General features: G+C 44.8%; 1 protein-coding gene across 1 annotated transcript in view; it reads right to left on the minus strand.

The window, feature by feature from the left end:
- MYBBP1A (MYB binding protein 1a) overlaps positions 1 to 26,845 on the minus strand; it is a 76,348-nt gene extending 49,503 nt beyond the window's left edge. Inside the window, exons 1-19 of the mRNA XM_032786961.2 lie at positions 26,448 to 26,845; positions 23,698 to 24,332; positions 22,840 to 22,935; positions 21,433 to 21,516; positions 20,606 to 20,680; positions 19,749 to 19,856; positions 18,257 to 18,447; positions 17,744 to 17,911; positions 16,495 to 16,612; positions 14,189 to 14,478; positions 13,114 to 13,221; positions 12,077 to 12,202; positions 9,851 to 10,057; positions 8,633 to 8,741; positions 7,298 to 7,385; positions 3,721 to 3,872; positions 2,719 to 2,811; positions 1,819 to 1,965; positions 894 to 1,058 (exon numbers count right to left, since the gene is read on the minus strand). Of these exons, the coding sequence (XP_032642852.1) occupies positions 894 to 1,058; positions 1,819 to 1,965; positions 2,719 to 2,811; positions 3,721 to 3,872; positions 7,298 to 7,385; positions 8,633 to 8,741; positions 9,851 to 10,057; positions 12,077 to 12,202; positions 13,114 to 13,221; positions 14,189 to 14,478; positions 16,495 to 16,612; positions 17,744 to 17,911; positions 18,257 to 18,447; positions 19,749 to 19,856; positions 20,606 to 20,680; positions 21,433 to 21,516; positions 22,840 to 22,935; positions 23,698 to 23,874 (2,502 nt within the window). The 5' untranslated portion in view covers positions 23,875 to 24,332; positions 26,448 to 26,845. The remainder of the gene's footprint in view (positions 1 to 893; positions 1,059 to 1,818; positions 1,966 to 2,718; positions 2,812 to 3,720; positions 3,873 to 7,297; positions 7,386 to 8,632; positions 8,742 to 9,850; positions 10,058 to 12,076; positions 12,203 to 13,113; positions 13,222 to 14,188; positions 14,479 to 16,494; positions 16,613 to 17,743; positions 17,912 to 18,256; positions 18,448 to 19,748; positions 19,857 to 20,605; positions 20,681 to 21,432; positions 21,517 to 22,839; positions 22,936 to 23,697; positions 24,333 to 26,447) is intronic.
- Positions 26,846 to 26,871: the final 26 nt, after the last annotated feature.

Genomic DNA, 26,871 nt, shown 5'->3' on the forward strand with positions numbered 1-26,871 from the left:
CTGTGTAGTAAAGGGTAAAAGCATAACAAAGACCACAATTCACAGAGGTAGACCAGATTTCATGGTCCATGACATGTTTTTCATGGCCGAGAATTTGACAGGGCCCTATTTATAAATTACTGCTCAAGAATCCTTTCACTGGATGAAGCAGCTTGACACATTGCAAATCCATTCTACAGGTTCTACTGCCACCTAGTGGTCACAAACTAATACAATGAGGAGTCCTTGTGACATCTTATTTAAGATCCGATGAAGTGGTTTCTAGTCCATGAAAATTCATGCCCAAATAAATGTGTTAGTCTCTAAGGTGCCACAAGGACTCCTCCTTGTTTTTGCTGCTACAGACTAACACTCTGAAACCTGTCACAAATTAATACTATGTTCACACCTAGGGAAACTGTTTTCACTGCCAAGTCCAAGACTCACATTCTTATACCTAATAACCCAGGGAAAAATATACAGCCAAGAGTTCCCAGGAGGGATTTTAGGTGCCTCTATTTCTCAGTGCTCAACCTGAGACATAAAATCAAAAAGTGCCAAGTACTCACCATCTGAAAAATCAGGCCCCATTAAGGTGTCCCCAATTGAACATACAATAGCTAAAACACCCAAAAATCACTGTTTTCTTTTGAAAAGCTTTACTTCTTTATTATAATATATACTGTAGTAGGTCTTTGGAGACCTATTCATGCTCTAGAACCCTAATGTGCTAGGAGCTGTACAAAAACCAGAACAAAACACAGTCCCTGTCAAACGAAGCTTACAATATAAAGACGTATTTAACGTTTTTGGTTTCTTTAGCAGCTTATTCAACGCAATAAAATACATCCAGCTGTCTAACGACATGCTACAAAGATAGCCATGGGCCATTCAATAGGACATTTGCCTCCTACCTTAATCTTAAAATCCCTCCGTAAGATTTTCTCCTTCCGCATTTTTTCTTTCTCATCCTTCTTTGCCTGGATCCGCTTCTGCTGTTCAGCAAAGAGGGCTGAAACATTCTCATCAAGGGCCAGCATGGTCTCATCATCCACATCCTCATCACTCTTGTCTCCTCCCTTTAAAAAAAAAACAACCCAAAAAAGTAATTTTACTGATTTTAAAATTCAATCCCCCTTTCCTCAGCCTCTTGGGACTGTAGTTCACTGATGTCCAAACACTTCAGAGGAAAGGAGAGTTCCAGCCAGTAAGCCTCAAGAGGGACAGGATGGATTTGGCTAGCGCAGGTGTCGGACAGACTTCCCCACATGTGGAGACCGACTTGAGCCTTAGAAGCTTTTGCCCAGCAAAGATTAGCCCAGTAGAAGCCTACCATGCAAAGGGCTGTGAGAAGGCCACAGAGATGCCTAAAAGGGCAACCACCTGCCTAGGTCTTGCATGCATGTCTTTGACGGCCAGGTTACTGCGTAACTGACTGGACAGGTAATTGGATGCTTTCCAGCCACCGAACCCAGCGAGGGGCAAGAGGCAGAAACACTTACGCAATATAGGCCCAACTCAGACTGCTTCTGACATGGATACATGTGGAACTTGTAGCTACAGGTTGAGATTTACAGAGGTGCCTGAATGGGGCTCAGTACCCAAGTCCCATTAACTTTCAATAGGAGTTAAGTGCCTAAATCCCTTAGACTCCTGTGAAATCACCAGCCACGGGTTTCAAATGCATATAAAGGATAGCTGGATCAGGATTCTTGCTACCCAGAAGGAAAGTGGATTACAGTGCATCACGACCTTAGTTATACTTTACCACAGAATATTCCAAGCCTTCCTTTATGCTCTCTGAAGCATCAATCATCTTGCAGGTTTGTCAACACCTACCAATGCATTCCCCGCCTGCAGGACATTCATCAGCTGATTCCGAAAATTTTCATCTACGCCTTCATTATTATTCTCATCTTCACTGTCTTCCTTTCCATCTTCCTCGGAGCTGTCATCATCAGAAGAGTCTGCACTTTCTTCCTCGTTCTGTGAAGAAGAAAAGAGTCCACCCCACCAATTAAGCGGCGTGTGAATTTAAGGCTGGTGAGACAAAGAATAAGCAATGACAATGCACGCTCTCTCAGTGCTGTCCTGCCCTGCCTGTGTGCCTCAAATGGGATGGGGAAAGAGTGCTGCTGGCAGAAAAGACATCCGGTCTGAATGAAAGGGATATCACTGTAGCAGAAAGAGCAGGACGGACCAGGAAACCTCTCTACGGTATAAAATAAGAGAATTACCAAAGAGAAGTCAGACTGGGACTGGCTTTGGAGAAAAAGACCTGCAGGCATTGAAGGAAGGGGGCTTGTTAGGAAACCTGCTTTGGAGAGTTATTCTCATGCCTAATGAACTTGGATTTGGCCAACACCACTTCAGGCTCTGCAGTTCCTAAACTCTGAGCTCCAGGATCCAGACAATCCTGCGTCACAACTATTCAGCCTGTGGCCTTTCTGCTTAACTTCCAACAAGAGGTGACCATCATGGTGGCCTGTCTGATCCGGAGACCTGTCCGCTGGAAATCATACACTTTTTAAAGCTGTATTTTCCTTCAGTACAAAGAAACTAACATTTAGGCACTTTCAACAAGACATGTTCAGACTGCATCAGAAAAATATCCCTTAGCAGAGGAGCAGTCACTTTATTAAAAGAGAAATGCAACCAACTTCTAAAGACACAGATCTGCAGTAACACTGTTTTCAATGGTCAGGGATGGAAGATTATTTCTTTAAACAAAGGAGTTACCCTATCTTCCAGTAAGGTTTTCTTCTTTTTGTCTGTTTCTTCCATCACAACAACAGCACTTTCCTCATCCTGATCTTGCTCTGGATCAACAACCTGTGGAACAGTTTTCCAAACAAGTTTTACTTTTATTTTTTTTATACAGAATGTACAGCTGTTTTCAGCAAACTGAATTAGCTGAACAATGACCAAGTTAAAGTTAAAACAGGCTAAAAAAACATAGCTTTCTAGCTTGCATCAATACTTTTGTACCCGCTATTTATGGAAACCCATAGCAGAAAATTTGAAAAAAGCCATACGATACTTCTACAGCTAACAAATAAGAGGGGAAAGAAAAATATCAGAGGAAGAGGGTGGTAAAATGAACAAACATCTATTTTAACTCCTAACACACATTATATTCCTCATAGGAAGTACTTTCTAGTTGTTAGGTCTTTTTTTTACAAATCGATAGATTATTCTCTCATAAGATGCAACACTAGGTAGTGATGTGATCCTATTCATTCGGATTTTTAATTTTAGCTACTTTTAGCTGCTGCTGCTTTTTTTTAAATTATGATTCGTGCTAAAACATATAAGCACAATGATGTATAAAGTGACACAATAATTTCCTAAACTAAAGATAAAGGAAAAAAGTGACCAAATATAAGCTGTTCCCAGGTTTGCTGGTTCAAGAACAGGTGGCCCTACACAAATCTTCTCATAAGATTATTTTAAGACTTAGAAGTACGTATTTGAGGACATTCCCATTTCATAGCATGCACTTTCATGGAGGCCTCTCCTTTAACTCATGACCTAGAAACTGGACACATACTGCTGGACCTAGAATGACACAGGCAGCTAGATAGCAGGATGCAGCCTAGAAGGTGAAGGAGCTATCTCCTTTACCACAACCCTCTGAGCCATAGTATGTCCCCTGTCTTAATTTAACCAAAACTTCACTTTACTTGTAAATCAATCAGAAACATCAATCAATCCAGCTCCCACCAAAGATCCCTCACTTACATTCAGGACCAGGTGCAGACCTTTCTTTGACATGTAAGGACATATGCGTCCAAACACACTTTTGGAGACCCGGCGCATGAGCAGGCTGGGCTGGGCGAGGAGGGATAGAAGAATTTCCACAATCACCTCTACCCATTCTGGCTCTTCGTCATCTGTGCAGGAAACAGAAAGGCATCAGCAGAGGAGAAATTAAAACTTGGGTAGCAGGCTCTCAAGGTGCTTCAAAGAAAGGGCTGCAGACACCTGCATCAGGCAAAAAACCAACAGCGCTAGCCAAATGGAGGAAGAACACCGGTTTTCCTGTCGTGACTTGGACTGGGAACAATATAGCATGTTGCTAGGTAACGCATTTGTATTGAACAGGTTACTGTCACTGTAATGACGACAGACCTAAAATCTTCTTTAGAACATGGCCTAAGCAAACGAGCATTCCACCAGGCAACAGGCCTGGCCAGTCCTGCCATCTGGTTTGCTCCACAAACCTATATCTAGGTACTTAAAGGCTCTCCTTGCCTTAGTATTCAAGTGCCTCACAACCATTAATGGATTTGTCCCCATCCCCACGGAGTCCCGGAACCGATAGCCCCTCTTTACAGATGGGGAATGCAGGCATAGGGTAGTTGAAGTGTAATGTGCCCAAGGCCACACAGGCAGTCTACGGAGGAGTTCTGAATTGAACCCAGGTCTGCTGAGTCACAGGCTAGTCCCTCACCCACTAGATCAGGGTGTCACACACAGAGCAGGCAGGATGGATTCAGCCTCCCGGGAATATTCAGTCTCCAGAATCTCAGCTTTCATTTAAAAAAACAAAAATCCTTGCCTTATAACTGGAGAGAAAACCTTAGAAAAATGAACCAAGGGTAACTATGCCTGAATCAACAGACAGCCTGGAACCAATCACTTGACGGCGCAAACGCCCCTCGTTTCTACTAATCTGATTGGAGGATCAACTTTAAATGCCAACACTCATACCAAGAACGACAACATTAACCCGGGGTGGGCAAACTTTGTGGCCTCAGGGCCACATTGGGGTTTCAAAACTGTATGGAGGGCCGGGCAGGGAACACTGTGCCTCCCCAAACAGCCTGGCCCCCACCCTCTATCATCCCCCTCCCACTTTTCATCCCCCTCAGAACTCCCGACCCATCCAATCCTGCCTACTCCTTGTCCCCTGACCACTCATTCCTGGGACCCCCTGCCCCTAACCTCTCATCTCGAGCCAGAGCCCTTATCCTCCTGCACCCTCCTGCTCTTTGTCCTCTTACTGCCCCGACCCCTGACAGCCCCCTGGGACTCCCACGCCTACCCAACCCTCTCACTCCCTGTCCCCTGACTGCCCCCCTGGAACTCCCTGCCCCTTATCCAAGCCCCCTACTCCCTTTACCATGCTGCTCAGAGCAGCATGTCTGGCAGCCAGCCACACCACCCGGCAGGAGCTCGCAGCCCCACTGCCCAGGGCACTGCAACTTGAGGCTGCGGGGAAGGGGGGAAAGCAGGGGAGGAGACGAGGGCTAGCCTTCCCGGCCGGGAGCTCAAGGGCCAAGCAGGATGGTCCCGGATATGGCTCATGGGCTGTAGTTTGCCCACCTCTGACATTAACCATTAACGGCTGATTGTTTCCGTGGATGACAGAGACAGGGATGGAAGTGACGCTCTCTGGCAGGGGAATTGAGGGTTGCCACAGGGACGAACAAAGAAGACTCACAAAGATGGGAAGGCTTGAAGGAGAAGAGAGAAACAGAGAGGAGGATGGGGAAGAAAGAGAAATGACGGGCAACTCTGGTAGCAGTGGCCCAAAGGGGAGCAGATTCTCTCACCAGGTGATGAACATTCAAAAAAGCACTGGCTCACTTATAATTGAGCACTTGGCTAATCTACACAGGTCATGCTCACCCCTGATCTCCGTGCAAACCTCCCACTAACGCCAGTGGGCATCCAGGTTGCTTTGGGGAGCAAATGGTTCTGAATTGATACCCTGGCCTTCACACGAATAAGCATGGAATTTAGCCCTCTGTTCCCAATGAGTTGGACACTCCATTAGCCTTCCTACCCTCTTGGCCAGGGGAAAATTAATTTTAATTCTCTCTCTCTCTCTCATTTCCTTCCACAATCCCCAGAGCATACAATTTAACCATCCTCTTTTATATCTGGGTTTTATATGGGATCTTGAGGTCCTAATGGTCCCACAATGTAACAAGTTCTATTTTAATAATCTAACAATGTACTTTTACGTAATCCCCTGCATGTTTTTTGATGCTTTGTTTTCTATGCTGTATCTTTTGCAGGGAGAGATAGTTCAGTGGTTTGAGCATTGGCCTGCTAAACCCAGGGTTGGAAGCTCAATCCTTGAGGGGGCCACTTAGGGATCTGGGGCAAAATCAGTAGTTGGTCCTGCTAGTGAAGGCAGGGGCTGGACTCGATGACCCTTCGGGGTCCCTTCCAGTTCTATAAGATAGAACTATATCCATATATTTTACACGAATTACTGTGCTGCTCTGTGGAAAAAAATAGTTAAGGGAAAGGCTTAAGCCTCACAACACACCCTGTAAGTCAGGTATTATCCTCACTGTTTCTCACATGGGGAAACTGAGGCACAGAGCGGTAACACAAGTTGTCCAACACAATGAGTCAGTGACTGAGCCAGAATTAGAACCCAGGAGTCCTGTCTCCCAGTGCCCAGCTGCAATCACTGGATCATGCATCAGCTACTAGCTCTACCCCAATGATTACCGTAGAGAGCAGCCATTTCAAACAACCACACTCAAAGCAGACGTAAGCCAAAGTAAGCCAAATTCACTGCTGGGACAAGCAGATGCCACGAATCCACTAGAGAAGCTCCCACTTATGACAGCGATTAATTTAGCCCTCAGTGGTTAAGAAATAGGTTTTTCACAAGTAAATATTCAGTCCAAACTCCTAAAGACAACTCCCTCATGAGATTTATCTAGAATTCTTGTCCTGAGCTTCTAACCAAGAAAACTACTCTTGTCATTTATAACATAGCCCTAACGATTGTATCCAGGTGCTCAGGATCTCAGAGTATATACCCTATAGCTCTTCTCCTTGGGTGGGTGAAGAAGGGAATTAGTCACATGTAGGGTGACCAGACAACAAGTATGAAAAATCAAGACAGGGGGTGGGGGATAATAGGATCCTATATAAGAAAAAAACCCAGAAATCGGGACTGTCCTTAGAAAATTGGGAAATCTGGACACCCTAGTCACATGGTGAAGTGAGTTTTGAGTTTGAATGGGCACCCTACGCACCTGCTGGTACGTGAGCATGACAAGCCGACCCCCAGCTCACAAGCAATGCTGACATTCAGTGCTGAGTATTTCTGTATGATTGAGGAAGGAAACAGACTCACCTCACTCCCTCCTCTACCAAAAATCAACATTCTCCACAGAGGACAGGACCTAGCCCCCGCTGGTTAGTAGTGCACGTCCTCTGGTTTTGTTTTAAGATGGGCTTTATATTTTGGTATGCTCCCATTGTGCTCTGGGCAATGGAAAACACATTAACAGGGTAGAGGATTGTTAATAATTCCTAAAGTCTCTCTCTTTAGACCAGAACTCACCAGGCTTCTTCTTCTTGGATTTCTTGTCCAATGCCCTCTCAATGCAGTTCAGAAGGTCATTCAGAAGGTCCTGGGTTTCTGCCGGAGTCTGTTTGATGTAAAACAGGAGAAAGAGAGAAGCCAGGCAGTGAATACCCTCTACTAGTGCAAGTGCAACAACAACGCAAGAAACGTACCCATTTCTGCTCCTGAATGCAGCACAATGTGCCACAATTAGGATGCTAGGCACACCGACACGTTGGGGTTTACATCTCAGCCACGTGGATATGGCAGGACAAACGGCAGGAGTTAACAGGACTAGCTAGGAACCTACAGGACCCAGTGCTTCAGGGTTGTGCAGGCCTTCAGGAAAGTGCCATGGAGAGTTGGGAGTCAAGTCCACGGGAAGGAAGGGGGCTCAGCACTTCAGAGGCAACTGCCCAACACTCCCCCCCACCCCCCAAAAGGATTTTTGTACGTAGGACCATTCTGCAAGGAGAGTGCAGTTTTAAAGCCCCTCACTTTCCAGTCATTAACTGCCAGGAAACGCTTTGCTGGTCTTCTGTATATATAGCGCATGTGAACATTATATTCTAGCTCAGACCCGGGATTCCAGTTCAAGCAGAATGTACAACTGAAGAGCCCACCTTGGCCGTCAGCACTAGGCCACCCCCTAGCACACATCTGAGCTGGAGACTGTGCAAAGCTGGTAGCTGGAGTGGCCAAGATGAGGCGCAGTGAGGATTTTCTGGTTGTTTTCTATTACCAGTAGCAGACACGATTCTTATTTTAACAAGGTGCCAATCCCAAAGTGGAGGATCTGAATACAGCAACACTTTGCACAATGTATTTTTGGATTTTTTTTATATTTTAAATGAGGACTCTGACGGGCAGTCCAACAAGAGTCCTCCAACCCCCACAGTATTAATAACTTTGCATGTATATACTACTACGCACCAGTGGGTCTCCAAACATTTACAGACTTCAATCAACCACAACACCCTTGAGAAAGCAGCAACATTATCCCATTTAGGAGCCAAGAGAGTACGTGACTTGCCACAGTCACACAGCAAGTTCGAGGCTGAACTGGGACTAGAAACCAGGACTCCAACTCCCAGTCACTCTTGCTCCCTCCCTGATAGCCAAGCGTATTTCCTTTGTTGGCTGAAAGCTCAGTGCTTATGACCAGTGGTGGATTCCTATTCTTCTGACCCCTTCATTTAAACAGCCAGAAATTCCAAAGGATCATATCTTGTCAAACACAAAGGAAGTATCCAACTGTTTCTGCCGGCAGTTCAGAAAGCCCAGCCGACATCAGTATGGTTCATACAGCCCAATACGCACGACGACTGTTACCTTGAACAGATGAATGCCCACTAAGAGCAGAAGGTGTTGGAAAGCAAAAATTTCCATATTGCGGGACTCCTTCTCTTTCTTCTGCAGGTTTTCCAGAGACTGTAGCATTCTGAAGAGACAAACGACAATGGGCCTTTCAGTGCTACAAGAAAAAGTCCACGGCATCTCAGACAAGAGCAAGAGCTTCAGATGATCTTGCTGGTCCCTGCACTCATTAACTGCACCACTTCAAATACTCAGAGGCAATTTAACTAGACCAGAATGACATCAAAGCATGTAGGAAAGGATCTGTCTTTGACTAACAAATGGCAGGAATAAATGTCTTCTCTTGAATTCTCACAACAGTACTCTCTTTATGGCTTCTAAATAACGTATTTAGGGCAAGGTACGGATTCTCAATAGACTTCAGCTGAATACACAGCAACAGCACACTCATTTAGAGGAGAAGGAGTTCAGAAAAGGTCAGATGGAGGCCAAAGGAATTGGCCTTTTAGGAGGAAAGATTAAAAGAGAAATCCAGCCCGGGAGAGCTAATGGGAGTGGGAAGCCACATGACCATTAACAAGTATCTGAAGGAGGAAGGAGCAGGAGGAAGAGTTAGAGTTGGTGCAAGGGAGTCTAGCCAGGAGCAATGGGGTGAAGTTAAAGGGAAAACACAGCCTGGATTTCAGGCAGAATTCCACAGACTAACAAACATCGAGGACAGGTCTCCAAAGGGAAGGAACGGAACCGCACTGCTTAGGACGATTCATCCACACTGGACAAAGCAATAAAAAGAATAGTACAGTATAGGGAACTTATCCTGCACTGGCCAAGTCACTGGACTAGGTGCCCCAACAGGGCTTATCCACTTCTAACATCTAGGATACACCCTCAGCAAAGACAAAGCAGGCAGATACAGGCTGCTTCACCCAGAGTGGAGGAGATGTTTATTCAGTCAGGCAGCTTCCATTGTCTCATGTTACATACCTGGACCCATCAGCCTAGACAAATGAGCTGCTCTAGGATGATCTGACCCAAAAGCAGAGGCATAGCCCACAGCCTTGGAGACACCAAGAGAAGAGTCCGGGGAAACACACTCATGGAGCACATTTTCCCCAAATCTCTGGCACTCTGCTACAGAAACCTCAATTTCCTGCATGCATCAGCCATTGCCCTTGCCCTTCCTCACCCCCACAGCTAGTCAACAGACTTCAGCTGGCTTCCCAAGCCTCTCACCGGTCCCAAGCAGCCCTCTGTTCAGCGGTGAAAGGAGTCACAGCCTTGACGTGCTTCTCGTGGGACAGGAGGACGCTGGCATACTGGATAATGAGGTAGATCCACAGGTTTCTGTCTGCAGTCATCCCGTGGATGTGCTTCTCCCTCAGGGCTGCAGCTTCAACCGTGTTTCCCAGCACGGGCAGAGAGTTTAAAATCTGAAGCAAACTGAGAGGCAAGCAGACAGCAGAGAGTGCCACATTAACATGGAGAACTGCTGCCGTTCTCATTAGTTACCGGATTATTACAGCACTGAGACACACTAATTATGGACTAGTGCCCCACTGAGCCTGATTTACCACCATCCATTCCCAACACCACAATGGCTGGGATGAGTTAGAGGAACCGGTCTCAAAACATGGCTCACTCATTTTATTCCTTTCTGGATAGCTCTATGGATGTATTTAATTTAACAACAGGTTGCAAGCTTTCTGCTTCCAGGGCCCAAAACATAGCTGCAGTTCTCTTCTGCAGCCCCATTTGTACTACAGCAGTATCTCAAGGCCCCAGTCAAGACTAAGTGCTGTCTAAACAGAAAGTCAGAGGAGACCCTGCCCTAAAGGGCTTACAATCTACTTAGACAGGACAGGAACAAGAAGCATGATCCCCATTTTACAGATGGAGAACTGGGGCACGGGGGAGATTAAGTACCTTGCCCAAGGTCACCAAGGGAGTCTGTGGCAGAGCTGAGAACTGAACCCAGCTCTCCCAACTTTCAGTCCAGTGTCTTATAACCACAAGGCCTTGATCCCACAAGGCTTCACAGCATTCTTCGTAAAGCGACAGCTCCCCTCATTATGCTCCCCTCACCACCTCCTCCTTTCTCCTGACCTCCAACAGAGGGGCACTTGAGCACCTGGCCTCTCAATTGCCTGACAGAAGAGCTCAGATGCAGCAATGTCCCTGAGATCAATACTCCATTTCTTTTGCTTAAGAACAGGCACGGTCAGTGGAGCACCAATCAGCAGGTCCCAAAAACAATGCACTCCTATTCATCCAAATGAGACAGCCTATAACCAGCTGGTCAGATAAGCCGATACTTATCTTAACTAACACAGGCTACATCTGGAACACACTGTGGATTTGGATAACAAGGTTTTTGGGATTGAGGAAATTTGGATTACTGGAATTATATTACACTGCTAGCAGGAAACAGAGAGCAGCCACGTGACCCTGCCAGACTTTGCAGTGTCATAACTAACCCTCCCTCTCTGGAGTCCATAAATAGTGCACCCCTCAGCAGTGCTGCTGTGTAATGGGGGCTGAACGGAAATTGGAGGAGAAAGGCAATCTGGCCTGACCTCAGCACTGCACAGATACGATTTGAGTCAGTTACTGTGTTAAGAAGCAGCAGTAGCTTAAGCATTTCTAGGAAGTTTTACCCAAGATCTCTAAGGAAAGGGGGTTTTGGTTATGGCTGCACTGATGCACAAGCACACAACACTTAATGCAACAGAAGTGCAATAACCCCTGTCTCCTCCCATGCGCCTGACAGGGCCAGAAGTACCCAAAGCAGGGGCTGCCGTACGGCAGGGGAGGGGGCAAGACGAGGTCCAGCCACATCCCTCTCCCCAGCACCCCTCCTGGACCCACAACTGTGCACGGGAGACACCACACAAATGCCTGGGGGCAGTAGGACAAGGCAGTGCCTTCTCCCTCATGCCAGAGTGGCCAGCTAGAGACACCTCAGAAGCAGCCAAAGCTGGGATCTCAGGACATTCCAGTCAAAATTCCAGAATGTTCTGGCTGCCTGGTGCCGTTGGCACCAACCCTCCCGCTCCCTTCTCACCTCAGTTTCACTCTACACCTGTCCCATCCCACTCTCCCGTCCCATTGAGCTGACACTGTCCTAAGTAACACTCCCCACCCCCCAATTTTTTTTTGAATGAACATAATGTTTGCCACCATTACATTGTTCACTCTGCCTGTGTGTTCTGCCCATTGCCCTACCCTGTGTTTGTCTTGTCTATTTAGACAATATTGTCCCATTGTTTCCTGGCACTTAGATTGTAAGTTCTTTGGGGGGCAGAGATCATCTTTTTGTTCTGTGTTTTGTACAGCACCTATCATCATGGGGTACTTGTCTTAGCACCCAGAAGCCCCACCCATGGGCAATATAAATAATAATACGCTCTTCTCTGGACAGATCAACTTCCAGTGCTAAATGAATGCAGGCAAAGTCCATACCTGAAAAACAAGTTTGCAGCCATTGAGTGAGTCTGTCCATTCAGAGGTACTGAGGGGAGGGATTTCGTCTCTGGTATTTCAGTGGTTGGTTTCTGGGTCTCGAAGAAAGCATGGAAGAAGCAAAACCTAGAGGGGAAAAAGGAAGAGAGCAGATGAAGATTTGACTTGGGTTCTGTGGGCCTATACAAAACCACCTTTATAAAAAGCCAATTCAACATTGTAAACAGCATGTGCTTATCCAGCATTTCTCATCCAAGTATCTCCAAGCACGTCACAAATTTTAATAAAGTCTCATGAATTCTATAGGCACCTGACCCCACCAGGTACCTGCAGTTAATGGAAGAGGAGGGTGCTCAGTACCTCGAAGAAGGCCATTAACACCCTGCAACATCATTTTTACTACTACAATACTCATTGAGGCACAAAGACCAACTTTTTAAAGGTAGTCAGGTGCTCGAAGATGCAGATAGACACCCAAATACCTTTGAAAACTCTAGCCCAAAAGATTAGAGGTATAATTTTCAAAGCATCTATGAAGTGCCTAAGTAATCTAAGTCTTACTGAAAACCAACAGGAGTTAGGCTCCTAAATTATTTTGGCGTTTTTGAAAATTTTACCCTAAATGACTGGTCCAAGACTGCCTGTCAGTTGCTTTAGTACAGGGGTAGGCAACCTATGGCATGCGTGCCAAAGGCGGCACGCGAGCTGAATTTCAGTGGCACTCACACTGCCCAAGTCCTGGCCACTGGACTGCATTTTAATTTAATTTTAAACTAAGCTTCTTAAACATATTAAAAACCTTATTTACTTTACATACAACAATAGTTTAGTTCTATATTATAGACTTATAGAAACAGAGCTTCTAAAAATGTTAAAATGTATTACTGGCACACGAAACCTTAAATTAGAGTGAATAAATAAAGACTCGGCACCCCACTTCTGAAGGCTGCCAACCCCTGCTTTAGTACCACTCCAGCCTTCTGTCAAGAATCATCCCACCATTGGGTGGCACTAAGTAGTCTTTAAAGCCTTCTCACTTGACAACGTCCATCACCAAATCCTCTTCCATCTTCCCTTGACTGTCAATGATGCTGACTAGTCGGGCAATAATCCATTTTCTCAGCCGAACCACTCGGTGCTGGGTCCTTTCAATAAGCAAATGGATACAATTATAAAACAGAAGCTCAGACACTGCACTGGATAAGAAAACACTGAAACAATGGGTGATGAGACTCTGAATACTGCATAAACTTTCAGCAGCTCAGAGGCCTTATGTAGTTAGAAATCAGCTAGAATGCAGCATATACTGACACATATGCAGAAAGAAGTGACAGGTGCATGTAGAAAGGTACATTTCCTGAGCTACCTGCATTTGCTCTTCAGTTGGTATACAGGCACTTTATAAACAAATATGAACTCAAATCAATTCTAATCCACTGAGCCTCGGCATTCCACCAAAAACTGCTTCAAGAAAAGCCAGCATGTTCCTATGATTGAAGATCTTAAGTCACAAGGAGAATACAACATACTGACAGAGTGTCTTTTACCCTTGACAAGTCTCTGCCCATGTCTGGGGTGAAGCATCACACTAGCGTACCACACCACAGTAACAGTTAAGACACACAGGTCCCTTTCCTTCACGTCATCTAAAATTGAGGGAGTGCAGCTGGAATTTAAACTAGGCAGAATACAATTACCCAAACTTTCATTTGACCAGTGCTCCAACTGTCACAAAGGGTGCTGTATCACAACTGATCAGGACCTAAGTTTTACATCTTAGTTTGAAGGAGACACTGAGCAACACAGTGTCCAGCTGGGGTAGTAGCACAGTGAGAAAGCACAGCGATAAAGACCACCTAGACACAATTCATCCCCCCGGTTTTTCCCCAAGACGTTCTCTCAATAAGAAATTTCTATGGTTTCCCAATAAGGATAAAGGAAAAGAAAACACAAGCTGCTCCTGACCTAGGACCAGCTAAAAGTGTTGCTGGTAATCAGCTGTTGTAGCTGTCCCCCATCTCCCCCAGGAAATCAAAACAGAGCTAAACACAGGAAGATGCATACAACACAGCTCTGAGAAAGAGGAGGGGCTTGTACTGTAAATACACTCACATATTTACTTTCTCCTGGTTCTGGTTTTGCCGACTGGTGGTGAAATCTAAGCAGCAGTCAAAATCTGGCCTAAGGAACATCCTCTTGAGCCAGTTGACATATTTCAGCAATGCTACAGGCTGCAAGTGTTTCACCACCTTCCAGAAGCTGGGCACAACCGGATAGCCTTGATTGGTCAGAGTGGAGAAGCCAATCATCACTGCCAGTTGCTTCTCTGGATCATCACAGCCCTCTAGGAATGAGTTAACATAGGTTTCCATCTCCGGAGCGAACTTGAACCGGTCTGGAAGCTGAAAGACATAGTCAATGCAAGCAGGTTACGGCCCATCCTATTGCATGAGGGAGACAGAGAAATATGCACACTCAGTCACTGTACAAAACTGACCTTGCTCTGTACTTGCACTTGGTACAATAAATCCTGGGTCTGAACATTCACTGGGGCATTACCAATACTCCAGATTCCCACAACCCACTCACCCCTTCAGATGTCATTAGAGCACAAAGTGCTGGACAATGAGCTCAGGGGCTCCATTTTATAGATGGCGAAGCTGAAGCACAGAGAAGGGAAGTGACTTACACAAGGTCACCCAAGAGGCTAATGGCTAAGCCAAGAATACAACTCAGGTCTCAAGCCCACTCCAGTGCTCAATCCACCAGACCCAACTGCTTCACCTACCAGCAATGGAGTCTTGCATGCTCTAACCTGTCACTGATCTTGGACTTCACCAAACCTTAATCTCAAACTGCAAGTAGCCCTCCCTCCCTGGTAGATCAGACACCACAGATATAGGTGAGGTCTTAAGAACCTTCAGCTGACAATGTTGCCCAAAAAGTTTGAGAGAACTGCTTTATCTTCCTGCAGTAGAAACACAGCACAAATGTTCAATGGGGCCTGTTCTCCCAGCTTGCTGAAAGCTGTGTAAATCAAGTGGTTCAAATTTTGAGACTAGGAGTGTTGTAAACAGTGCCACATGGTGCTGAGATCTACACTACAGCCCAGACCCAGACTGCATATATGCTAGAATGATACAGACAGCAGTCTGCAAGGGTTAGAACTTTCAACCCAGCAGTACCAGACACATTTATTTATCCCATTTTCCCGATGGTCTTTTACAATCCACAGCGTTTCAATTACGTCGCACATTCATTCCCACTCACTCTACTGTGCTGTGAGGAGAATGAAAATATGTCTAGAGAAAGCTTGAAGGGGAAAAGAACAGTGACTCCATTCCAACCACATAAAGCAACTTTTCTAAGGGAATTAAACAAATTGTTTTATGAAATGTCAAGATCAATAAGGTGATACGAGGGAAGCTGGAGCAGTAATGAAATTTAAAGACTGAATCTTCCCTAAACTAGAAAGCCAGTAAATTTCACAGGTGATTAATCTGCAGCCACATCCATTTGGCCATAAGACATATGCCTCAGAAAGATATTGTCTGCAAAGCACAACCGAATGAGCTTACATTTGCATTCTATTGGTCAGCTACTCCAGTACTGTCAGCATTGTCCAAAATCAATAGAACCACCCTGAAAAATTTCATTAAAATGTGATTCTACGCTGAAAGCGGAGTACCACTGGGATACAGGGGTTTCATGTTGTTGTCTCTTGATTAAACAAAATCAAATGTGCTCACTTTACAAGTAAAAAAATATACATATATGGATTGTTGTGTTTTTAGGAACAGGGGAATCAAACCAGCACCCAGCCTCCAATAGCTTGCATCGGTGACTTGGAGTAAAGTAAGAACCGAGCAGTAGTTTCCCCAATTGCCAACCCTGCTAATTTAACTGGGGAATGGAGGCTCAAACTAGTAATAAAGGTGTTGGAGATTAAATTAATTAGCATTTATTTCTGTGCCTTCAAATTAGGCCTTCCATGTCACCCTTAGAATCCCATGGCCTCGTACAAGGATGACAGATCAGAATTTAGAAAACAAGTCTACTGATGTGCAAAGAGGAACAGAAAATTCAGTCCACTCTCCCACAGCTGTATTGGCTTTGCAGGGCTAATGGGTGCGAGATGTTCTAAAACTGTAAATCTGCAGATATTAGAGGAAAAAAAAGCCAGAAGGTGCCATTGTTACTCTCACTTGCAGACTACAACTCCACTTCAGCTGCTGCTGTGATACCAGCAATGGAAGCTTGGAACACTAGTTTGCCCCAACAAAGGAAAGAGCAATGACTGCTGCATCCACAGCAAACGGCAACAGGACTGCATTAGCCCAGAGCCTAGCCAATACCATTTTTTGATGAGCATGGGGCCTTTAGCATGGGTTGCATCATATCCTCACAGGGATGCCTACCTGAGCCGATACCACATGATCCCCATAGTGCCGCATCACTTCCCCTCGGAGAACAATCTGTAGCTGGTCCAGAGACAAGAGTGGGAGAGAACTGCCCAGCAACCGGTAGCACATGTAACTGAGTGAAAAGAGAACAGATTCCCTCAGCGAAGGCCACAGTAGTTATACCACACAAATGGACAGGGCAGAGAAAGAAAAGCACCTGTGTGCGCTTCACAGAGATGTAAAGAAAAGGACAGCAGTTAAGACAACAGGGACACTACCAGCCTAGCATTCTAAGGCGGGCAGATTTTGTAAAAGAACGGCACTTCAGAGCATAAAATGAGCATTGATTCATCTATCCTGATGCTGATTCGGGCACCAAAATACAAGATTTGGGCAGCTCCTGTTGGAAAATAGTCTCTCTTTTTCCCTGTAAATTGCATGCAGCAAGTTAACAAAATCCCTTAGCGATAGGCCAAGGAAACAGTGTTTGGCTCTGGATTCAGGTCAGGTTTCAGGGAGCAGATTTGTGAACAAACCAAGGTTCAGATTAAACAGTGCCAAAAAAAACAAATCTTACAAGATTTTGACTCCAAACAGCATCAATCTCAATACAGTAGATGACTGATGAGCTTTGTTCTCTAAAATATTTTGGTATCTTACCCTGAAAGCTTGCTAAAACAGCTAACTCTTGCAGTCTCAACCACTTCCGTGTTAGAAATGGAAAAGATACTTTTCAGTTCTGTGTCAAATCCAAATCCAACAGAGGTGCGCATAAGGTCTGACGATTTGAATTCAGCCCACAGTAACACACAAAGGGGATTGGACACAAGTTTCAGGATCTGGTCCACCTCCAAATCTTACATTAAGAAGGACACTGTCACATTGAAATCTGGTCAATTTAAGTAGTTTCAGGTTGCACATCTGCCCTTAAGTCACTCTGCCAGTTTCCAGGGTCTTCACAGTCACATATGCCTAATTTTTTGTCCCAGTTATTACGAACAGGAAACAACATCATATTGTAAGCAGTATTTCCCAGATAGCAGCAAGGAGCACATCTGCTCCTTAAGTCTGTCACAACTAGATCTGGGATGAAAAAATTAACAAAGAAAAAGTGTGCGTGGGAGCGTGGGGGAATTTCTCATGAAAAATCTGTCACTTTTTTTTGGTTAGGTTTTAGTTGCCATACAGCAACAGAACTTATGTTCAGATAGGAAGCAGAACAGTAGATTATATTGTGAACAATGAATGACATTTAAAAACAAACCTGTTAGGACCCGACTTTTCCTTTAGCAGCCCATTCTCCACAGCTTCTTTCCAGAAGAGTTCAAAAGCACCTTCCTTCACAGACACTCGTAGCAAATCCAGCCCGACATGTGGAAGATTCCTATCCTTCTTCTCAGATCTGGCAGCAGTTTTCAAAACCTTCACAAGCCTTGAGAGAAAAAGCAATCAGAGGAGGCTAGGAAATCTGAACTATCTGGTTGGTAAAGAACTTTCTGAAGGCAAAATCCCTTCCTCTGACCACCTTCTGGAGTGGACAGACAACTGCATGGAAACTAACAAGTTATCCATGGCCATTGCCTCTAAAGATGAGCAACTGATCTGAACATTGGGATCAGCACTTTCTGGGATCAGCACTCCATACCGTGTCTCCCATTAGATTCAATGGGAGATGCAGGCATCCAGCACCGCTAGGCTTCAGAGCCAAATTAGGTTTCTCATTTACATTCAGGAAGTTGGAGACTTGGTATCTTTGCACCCTTCTCCTACAGCTCACCTGGGAATGTTCTCCGTGGTTATGACGGCAGATGAGCCTAGCAGTATCTTCAGCTTATTGGGTTTCAGAACCCCAGGGAATTTCTGTATGCCCACGAGCAGGAGGTGCAGCTGCTCCGGGGTGCTGAAGGCCAAAGTGAAGTCAGCCTTTAAGGCGCTGAACAGGACTTCCTCAAACACAGCTTCAGGAATCTACACAGCAATGCAATTGAGAAGCAACACAGCAAGTGATACCTGTTCTACACACCATTATTGAATATTATAACTATATGAGGTAAGGGGGTGGGTTTTTTGTAAATACCCTAGAGTGGATGCAGTTATAGCAGTACAAATGTGCTTTATGCTCAGTATGGCATATGCTCCTTCCTATACAGAAATAGCTATATTGATATACAACATCGTTATACCAATATAGTTGTACTAGTGTAATTATACTGATAAAGTTAAAGGAGTAAAAAGTTTGTGCTTAAAATAGGCCCTAAGAGACAAGAATGCACAACATCAAAAGCCATGGTGGATCTGATAGGAAGAGGGATATCAACCCTTTTCCTTGGCTTTTAAAAGAGACACAGATTCTGACCTAAAAATATCTTAGAGACCCATCATCGATTGCAGCAAAGGCTGCATAATTTTTGGCACCTTATAAAAACTTACTTTTTACTGCTGTAACCAAAAAAAGGGCAAACCAAGAATGGGGCCCAGATGGTCTCTGCCCTAAGAGCTTTATTTTATGACTGTAATTGCAAACTTCCTGCTGCATTTTGATTCTTCTCTCTTTCAGTGCTATACAGCCATGAGTTTTTTGTACCATTTCTTGCACTGATACAAATCAATTTTAAAATGGTGTTGTTTATCTCAATGGGATTTTCCTGGCTGAATATTTTGAACACTAATATATTTTGGAATAAACTGGATAGATGCTTTTGAAAAAAAAAAAGATAAGCTCCATTGTTGAAGAACCTACAAAGTATCTGAATCTGCCAGAGACTAGGAGTATGGCAAGCATACAAAAAGAAAACAAAAAAAAAACTAATATCAAAGTTGCTAGACCAAGAACATTCTTACATAAAAAGCTTGGTTAGCTTGGAGTTAAGGTTGCTAGTCTGCATAGTCTACCCATGGAAACCATATGAAGCAAGGAAATACGCATCTAAATCATTCTACGCTCTTTTTATGCTATAATCCTTAGCTCCCGACCTACCTCTGCTCCAGTCCCAACAGTCCAAACATATCCACCCTTATCCTGAGCAACCAACACTGAGTAACACATGGAGACTTATACTGCTGTTGCCCATGCACCAATTTTATGGACATACAATAAGCTTCCCTATACACATGCCATATGACATTTTTCCATGACCACCGAGTGTCCGGTGCAACACCCAATGGAGTCAATGGAAAGACTCCCTTGGCATCAGTAGAGCTGGTTCAGACCCAACCTAAGAAAAAACAATACCAGAAACAAAAAGTTACGCTATTCAGATGCCAGCTACCTCCGAGAGGATGTCAACGAGCGTTTTCCTGGGGAGATCTCTGAGGTGGGCATGGTGCTGTGCCAAGCTCTGCAGAAGTCGGACACACTCCAGGAGGGCCTTTTGGTCCTAGAAATTAAAAAAGAAAAAAGTAAAGGCTACACAGCCAAGGTTAAGCTCATAGTTCCATAATGAATATGCTGAATCTTACTATTATTAATAATAAACTGACCCAATCGCTTCCTGATGCATAAGTCAGATCTTCCCGATATAGCATTCTCTGTGTATGACTGACACATGATATTCTATCTCCTCTGTCCCTCCATCTATTGTCAGTTTTTATACTGTTACCATATTGCTTCTGGCCTCTCTCCACATCCTTCCCTTCCCCTCCCCAGGCTTCACATCACAGGACGATTGGATTTGATAACGTTTCTGCAAGGAGGTTCCTTAAATACATTTTCTGCATTTTCTTGACACTTCTGATTTCCAGCTGTATATAATACATTTTAATGAAACAAAGCTTGTGATTTTAGAAGCAGGTATCATCTGTCTGAGGTACCTGTTTGGCCCCTATCACCAAAATACCTGAGCACCTTGCAACCTGAAATGTATTTATCCTTATGACACCCCCATGGGATAGAGACATGCTATTACCTCCATTTGTAAAATGGGGAACTGATGCACAGAGACTCTAAGTAATTTGCCCACAGTCACACAGGAAGTATATGGCAGAGTAAGAAATTGAATTGAACCTGTGATTCTTAAGTCCCCAGGCTAATGTCATAACCACTGGACCATCCCTTCTCTCTGGGTCTTGTTCCACATTTGGGACAGCACCAGGTCAATTGCTCATGAACAAGCAACACTCATGTTACCTTTGCAAGACGACCAGACTGGAACAGAGACAGTACCCCAAAAAAGTTTCCAAAGGCAGCATTTCTAAAGAGTTTCTAAAAAGAACAAAATCAACACTGTAGTCCAACAATTCAAAATGCAAAAATAGTTAGATCTCAAGTTCAACAACAGCTCCCACCACAGGTGAAAACTGCTCAGAAGCAGGCAGGAAGAGTCAGCCTTGACTACGCTTCCATGCAAAAGGTACTGTGCTGCCCTCAAGACACACATGCAAACCTCTTCAATGGAAGAGGTGCATGCACATCGGGGTCCTGTGACAACATGGTTAACTCCAGATTCCACCAGACAAATACAATCATTTACCTCAAAAGGGGACCCAAAGCCAGGGTGAAGAGGTAATCGATACTCACTAAGGAATGTGAAAGTTACTGGTAGCCCCCTTAACAGTTTACAAGCAGCCAGTAGGGGGAAGCAGAAGCCTCACGTACACAGTAACCTGAACTTCAGAACTATCTTTTCCCTTCTTCCTCAAAGCAGAGAAAACTTGCTTTAAACCAGTTTTTACTAACCAGATAACAGAGTGCGGGGTTTGACACCTACCAATCAAGTGTTAACATGCAAGGGTCTTTGTCTCAAAGTGTATAAAAGGCTTGTGAAATTTGTATGGAACAGAGTCTTTGTACCAAGGTGCAAGGCCCTCCTTTCTTCTGCAGAATAAAGCATCTTTTCCTTATCGCTGTCAGGCTGTTATTGGCTCTCAGCTAGGGAGATCCGATATTTCGGTAACAGGAACACAGAGGATTTACAACAACTGTCTGGAGTTGCTATGAGCACAAGGCAGACCTACCTTTTTTACTCTCTCAAGATTGTGTTTTTCTTGTATCTGCTGCAGGATGGCATGCAGTGGAATTTCTTCAAAAAATTGCAAAACCTGGATATCACAACCAACATGAGACAGAGATTAAACTCCATGACAAAATGCTCAACTAACATCCATATTTACCTTCAACAACTATAGACTGAAGGAAGAACTAGAACTGAACTCTCTGATTCTTTCTATCAACCTTAGACCAGGCCTACAGTTGAAAGTTTCCCCGCATAGCTATGTTGGTTAGAGGTGCCATTTTTTTAAATTGTATTTTATTTTCCAATGACAAGGCTATGCTGGGAACAGCCATAGCGCGCACACAATTTTTGAAGTATAACTGTGTCTATAGTAGGGTACGAAATATCCTTTGACCTCTAGAGGTGGTCCTTCTGGGTCAGACTAGAGAGCTACTAGCAAGGGAGCACATGAAAGACAACAGTCTTCACTGCCCATATTGTACCTGTTCCGAAGGCAGGGTACTTCAGTATTAACAGACTGGCACCAGACATGAGCAGGCTGGCTTTGATTTTAAAATGTTTTCAGTTTTTTCAATCAGTTCTAGAGACTAACCTGTTTTAAAGCCTGGTCTGCACACAGTTTTTGTACCATTCTATGTCAGCAAGGGGGTTGATTTTTTTTTTAAACCAATACAGTTATACCAGTACAATCTCGATATCAGGACAACAGTGTCCACACTAAAGGTGCCCAATGTAGGTACAGAAGAACTGGTTTATGAACTATTTTGGGATTGAGGAGTTCATGAAAACCCCAAAAGTTCATAAAACTGAAGATCTCAAAATGACTGTGGGTACGATTGAAAAGTTAATGCATTAGTCATTCAATAACAGAGTATGCAAACAATGGTAACATATGTACACAGTACGCTTGATTTTTCTCTGGGAGAATTGCATCTCTTTGCTACCCACTCTCATCTTTTCCAACCTGTATAGCTGCTTGTCCATTGGCTAAAGGACTGAATTCTCGTTCAGCAGCAAAAAACAGTTCATATAATTAGTTGGTCCGTACGATTGATGTTCAGGAAATCGTAGTCCTGCCATAGAGCACGTTCCCCTTACCTTATGAGGAAAAGCTATACCAACCAGCATCACCATGCCCACAGTAGGCGTGGGGTGGAGTTGTACTCCTTTACCTTATCAGCGTAGCTAAAGCAGTACAACTTTTGTGTGTAGACAAGGCCTAGAAGAGTTCACTCTGAGATACAAGAACTCTTCTCAAGACCCCTATGCATCCAGAGGTTAACCAAACACAACTCTCAAGTACTTAAACAAAAAACAAGCACCATGTTTTCACCAAGCTCTATCAGAATGTTATTAACATACCCATCAGCATTCCATAGAGAGTGCGCTCCCCTGGGAAAATACCAACCTGAGCTAGTGCCAGACTGAAACCTGGACGGGCTGCCTCTCGAGTTGCTCCCAGTCCTTCTATCAATCGTTTTAGAGTATATTTCAGCTCATCTTCCTAAAAAATTATGTTTTAAAAATACAGTACTTTTAGGAACACTTTCCTACAATAAGGAAAATCATATGGATGTACTACTAGTCAATACATAAATATTGTCTGAACCATACCACTAACTGGGTTCAAGAGTGTGATTTACAAAGAATATCCAGTTCTAAAAATCCACCTCATTGCCCTAATTTAGATTCACCAGGCCCAAGCATATACCCCTGCAACTTGGTTTGCTCAGGTAAAGGGATACTGATTGGACCAGGGAACAACTGCACTGTAACCAGATTCTCTACTTCACAGCCACAGAAGGTAGGGCTGGGATTGATTATGCACCAGACACCCCAAACAAAACAGTGCCCGAGATCTAGCTCCAATCACAGCACCCTCCTGAGAGCCTAAGCCCAATTCCCTTAACCCTTCCACCCGCTCCAGAACCCAACCAGCCCCCTGGGACGCTGGGCCCAATTCCTCCTCGCCTTCCACCTCCAACCATTTGAGAACCTGGACACAATTACATCCACCGCACACCCACCCACCCTCCAACCACAGTAGCCCCCCCATAGCCCGATTCTCTTCACTCCCCCACCTTCACCCAGGCCCAACAGAGTAGATCTCTAGGACCCTGAACCCACCTCCCTTCCTCACCACACCCCGGGACTCCACTCCCGCCTACAACAGCCCCGAGGGCTCTGGATTCACCCCACCACCCCACAAACTCCCACCGCGACCCCAGCCCCCTGGGTCCCCTCCTCCAGTCCTCGCCGCTCTGACCTGCTCGCTGGCTCGCAGGTACCGGATCAGGCTCTCGGTGGCAGCCAGACGAACCTCCTGCTGGGGCTTGGCGATGTCCCAGAAAAAGTCCAGGAACTGCCGGTTCTGCTGTAGGACCCCCCGCGGGCCGGAGGGGGGGAGGGCTGGAGTTGGAACCGGGGCTGGGGCCGTCTCCATAACGCGACCGCAGCTGCTACTCAGCGCTCCCCAGCCACGCTGCAGCCGCACGTGGGCTCCCGGGGACAGCCTCTTCCGGGTTAGTCCTAGCAGCTGCAGCCGCCGGTACCCCCATGCCTCCAGCCTGTGCCCTGGCCTCCTGGGAAGCCAAGCCTCCCCAGCCCTGGGAAGGGTGGAGTCATTGGCTGTGTTGGTCAATCGTACGGTTCCAGCAGAAAATCCCCTGCTGGATTTCAGGTTTCCAGTGCAACAGGCGAGAGGCACCAGTAGCAGGGTCCCACTCCCAGCAATGGTGCTGCTTTCACTAGACCTACCTTCAGTCTTACTCCTGAGTAGGGAGCCACAGCCACCGCTTTGGGAAGTCACTTCACATGTGCCAACTGGTCCACCATCTTACAAGGTCCAGCATGCCCTCTCAGCCCAGCGCAGGAGGCACTCCGCACCTCACATGGCCAAGCCTGTATGAAAATAGTGGAGTCTCTGTTTTTTAACGAAATATTTATTATTTTCCCACTGCATCCATCCAAAAATGTACTTAAACTGAGCTACCAGCTCATTAAGTGTCCATTTATAGGTTTCAAATATTGGCAGATATCATATTTTAAGGAGTCATTTAAAGTCTCTCTCTCTCTGGGAAATGCAGGGTTTTGCTGTGGGCACTTCAGTGGAAAAAGCTTAAAAACTCGCTGACTATTGATTTAACACCCCCACCCTTGATCCCTTCCTTTAAATTGTCTCACATATGCAAAATCTAGACTTCAAGAAGGGGTGATACCCCAGCTCCACGCTTGGGGAGGTGCTGCATTTTGGAGTAGCCTGTGCTGTCAGTGTGCACACAGTGTTGTCCCTCTTCCCCTTGGGCCTTCGTGTCCTTCAGTGTTCACAATCCCCCACCGTATCACAATGTCTGAAGATTCCCCCATCATTTTTAGGCTGAGTGACTTACCCAGTTTAAATTCATGAGCAATCTGTCAAGTGATTTTAGTGTTTGTACACAGTTTTGACTATGAAATTTCTATGTAATGTGCTAACCATTGTTATTACTTGTTATAAGCAGGGAGAGGAGCTCACAGGCTATCATGAGAGATCTAGGAAAGGGTCCCCTTGGCAGAAAGGTTGGATAGGAACTGTAAAACTTAAGACCAACTCTCATAGCTTGAGATAGGCCCCACACAGGCAGATGGGCCAACAACTCACAGCAGAGAACTGGAAATCAAGAACCAGTGATGTGGGATCAACTCATTTGTTTTTTACATGTATTGTTTAAATTTTCTAGAATCACACAATCTCCATTTCACACAACTCCACAGAGCGACCAGTGTCGAAGTCTGAAACACACATACATACGCAAAGTAGGATCTTCCTATTGGTAGCATCTAGAGTCAGTTCAGATTCTATGAATAGGGACTATCTCTCCTGACCTAAATTTTAAAGTGAGATTCTCTAAAACTGGCTGCTGTGTGGAATGGATGCTGAGAAAGCTAGCCTCTTAAATGCTTTTGAAATATGACAGACTAGTTTTGTCTGGGTCAGACATTAGCCATATTGACAGAATCAATCAAACTGTGGAAAAAAGTCAGTAAGTCCTGTAGTTCGATAATAAAAACCCAAAGAGCAGCCCAATAAAAGAAAAATAAATAAATAACGCAAAAGATATATCTTGTAAGATATTAGCAGTTTCTCGGCTAGAATCCATTATATTCCCTCAACACTGCCACAAAGAACCAGGATAGGTTCCCACTCAAGATGCTATTTATCAGGAAGACCAGTCCAATAAATGTGTGGTGTAGTTTTTCCTTTTAAAATCTCTTCTCATATCCTATCTGTTACACATATAGAGAGAAAACAGAACAACAGTATCTGGAATGTGAAATAACTGTACTTTCTATTATGCTATTAGCGACAGCTAGGCAATCTGTTGTCAACTTAAAGACATCCTGACAGATTGATATATTATTTTAAAACAATTAAAAATCTTATTTTAAATTAAATATCCTTTGTGTTCTTGATATCTTAGATCATTGAAAGTGAAAATGTTTGTAACATCTAAAGGCTTTTCACAACTTATGCTGTTTACTTTTACATTCCACTCAGGTTGGATGGCACAATGGACAGTGCTCAAGTGTCATTTTAAAGGCCATTTCATTTTCTAGTTTCCGTATTGGTGCTGCAGTGTTCGTGTTGCAAGCACTGTTCAAATCCACTGTTTTTACATTTAAAAAAAATCAAAAAACATTTCTATGAATCATAGAGTTTGTAAAACTATTTTTTCTTTCCAAAACCTAAATGCTGCGGCCCTATGCTGGCTGACAGCATTGCTTTAAAAGTACCTGACAGAGTACACCAATGTGCTTGCTATGAATTACATGTTATTGGTTTCTACAAGTACATACATGTGATAACAGCCTAGGGCAATGGGGAAAAAATCGAGACGGGGGCGGGGGGGGATAATAGGTGCCTATATAAAAAAAAGCCCCAAATATCAGGACTGTCCTTATAAAATCATATCAGAGAGTAGCCATGTTAATACGTACTCAGACATCTGCATCTGAAGAAGTAGGGTTTCTACTCACAAAAGCTTATGCCAAAATAAATCTGTTAGCCTTGAAGGTGTCACCAGACTCCTCGTTGTTCCTATAAAATGGGGACATCTAGTCACCCTATAACGGCCCAAGCCGTGATGGTGCTAGCCTGGGCTGCGATGTTGAAGGTAGGAACTACCTCTCATGATCCACATACAAGCTGGAGGCCTGGGGGCGAGCACCTAGGCCCTATGGCCCATACATAGGCATGCTGAGTTAGCAGCAGCTGCATTCACCCCTATACTGCACACAGCCTGGGAGTTGGGGGAGGCAACACACTAGCCCTATGGTGCTGCCACAGGGGCGAGATGGCTGCATTGGCTCTTGGGGTGCTACCACAGGCGGGCCCAGCCCCATGTGGGTTGGGGGCGGAGGGTGACTTTTTAGACAGGCAGCACGACGGACACCTGCCGCA

Source organism: Chelonoidis abingdonii, chromosome 20, assembly GCF_003597395.2.
Source record: "Chelonoidis abingdonii isolate Lonesome George chromosome 20, CheloAbing_2.0, whole genome shotgun sequence".
Taxonomy (NCBI): domain Eukaryota; kingdom Metazoa; phylum Chordata; order Testudines; family Testudinidae; genus Chelonoidis; species Chelonoidis abingdonii.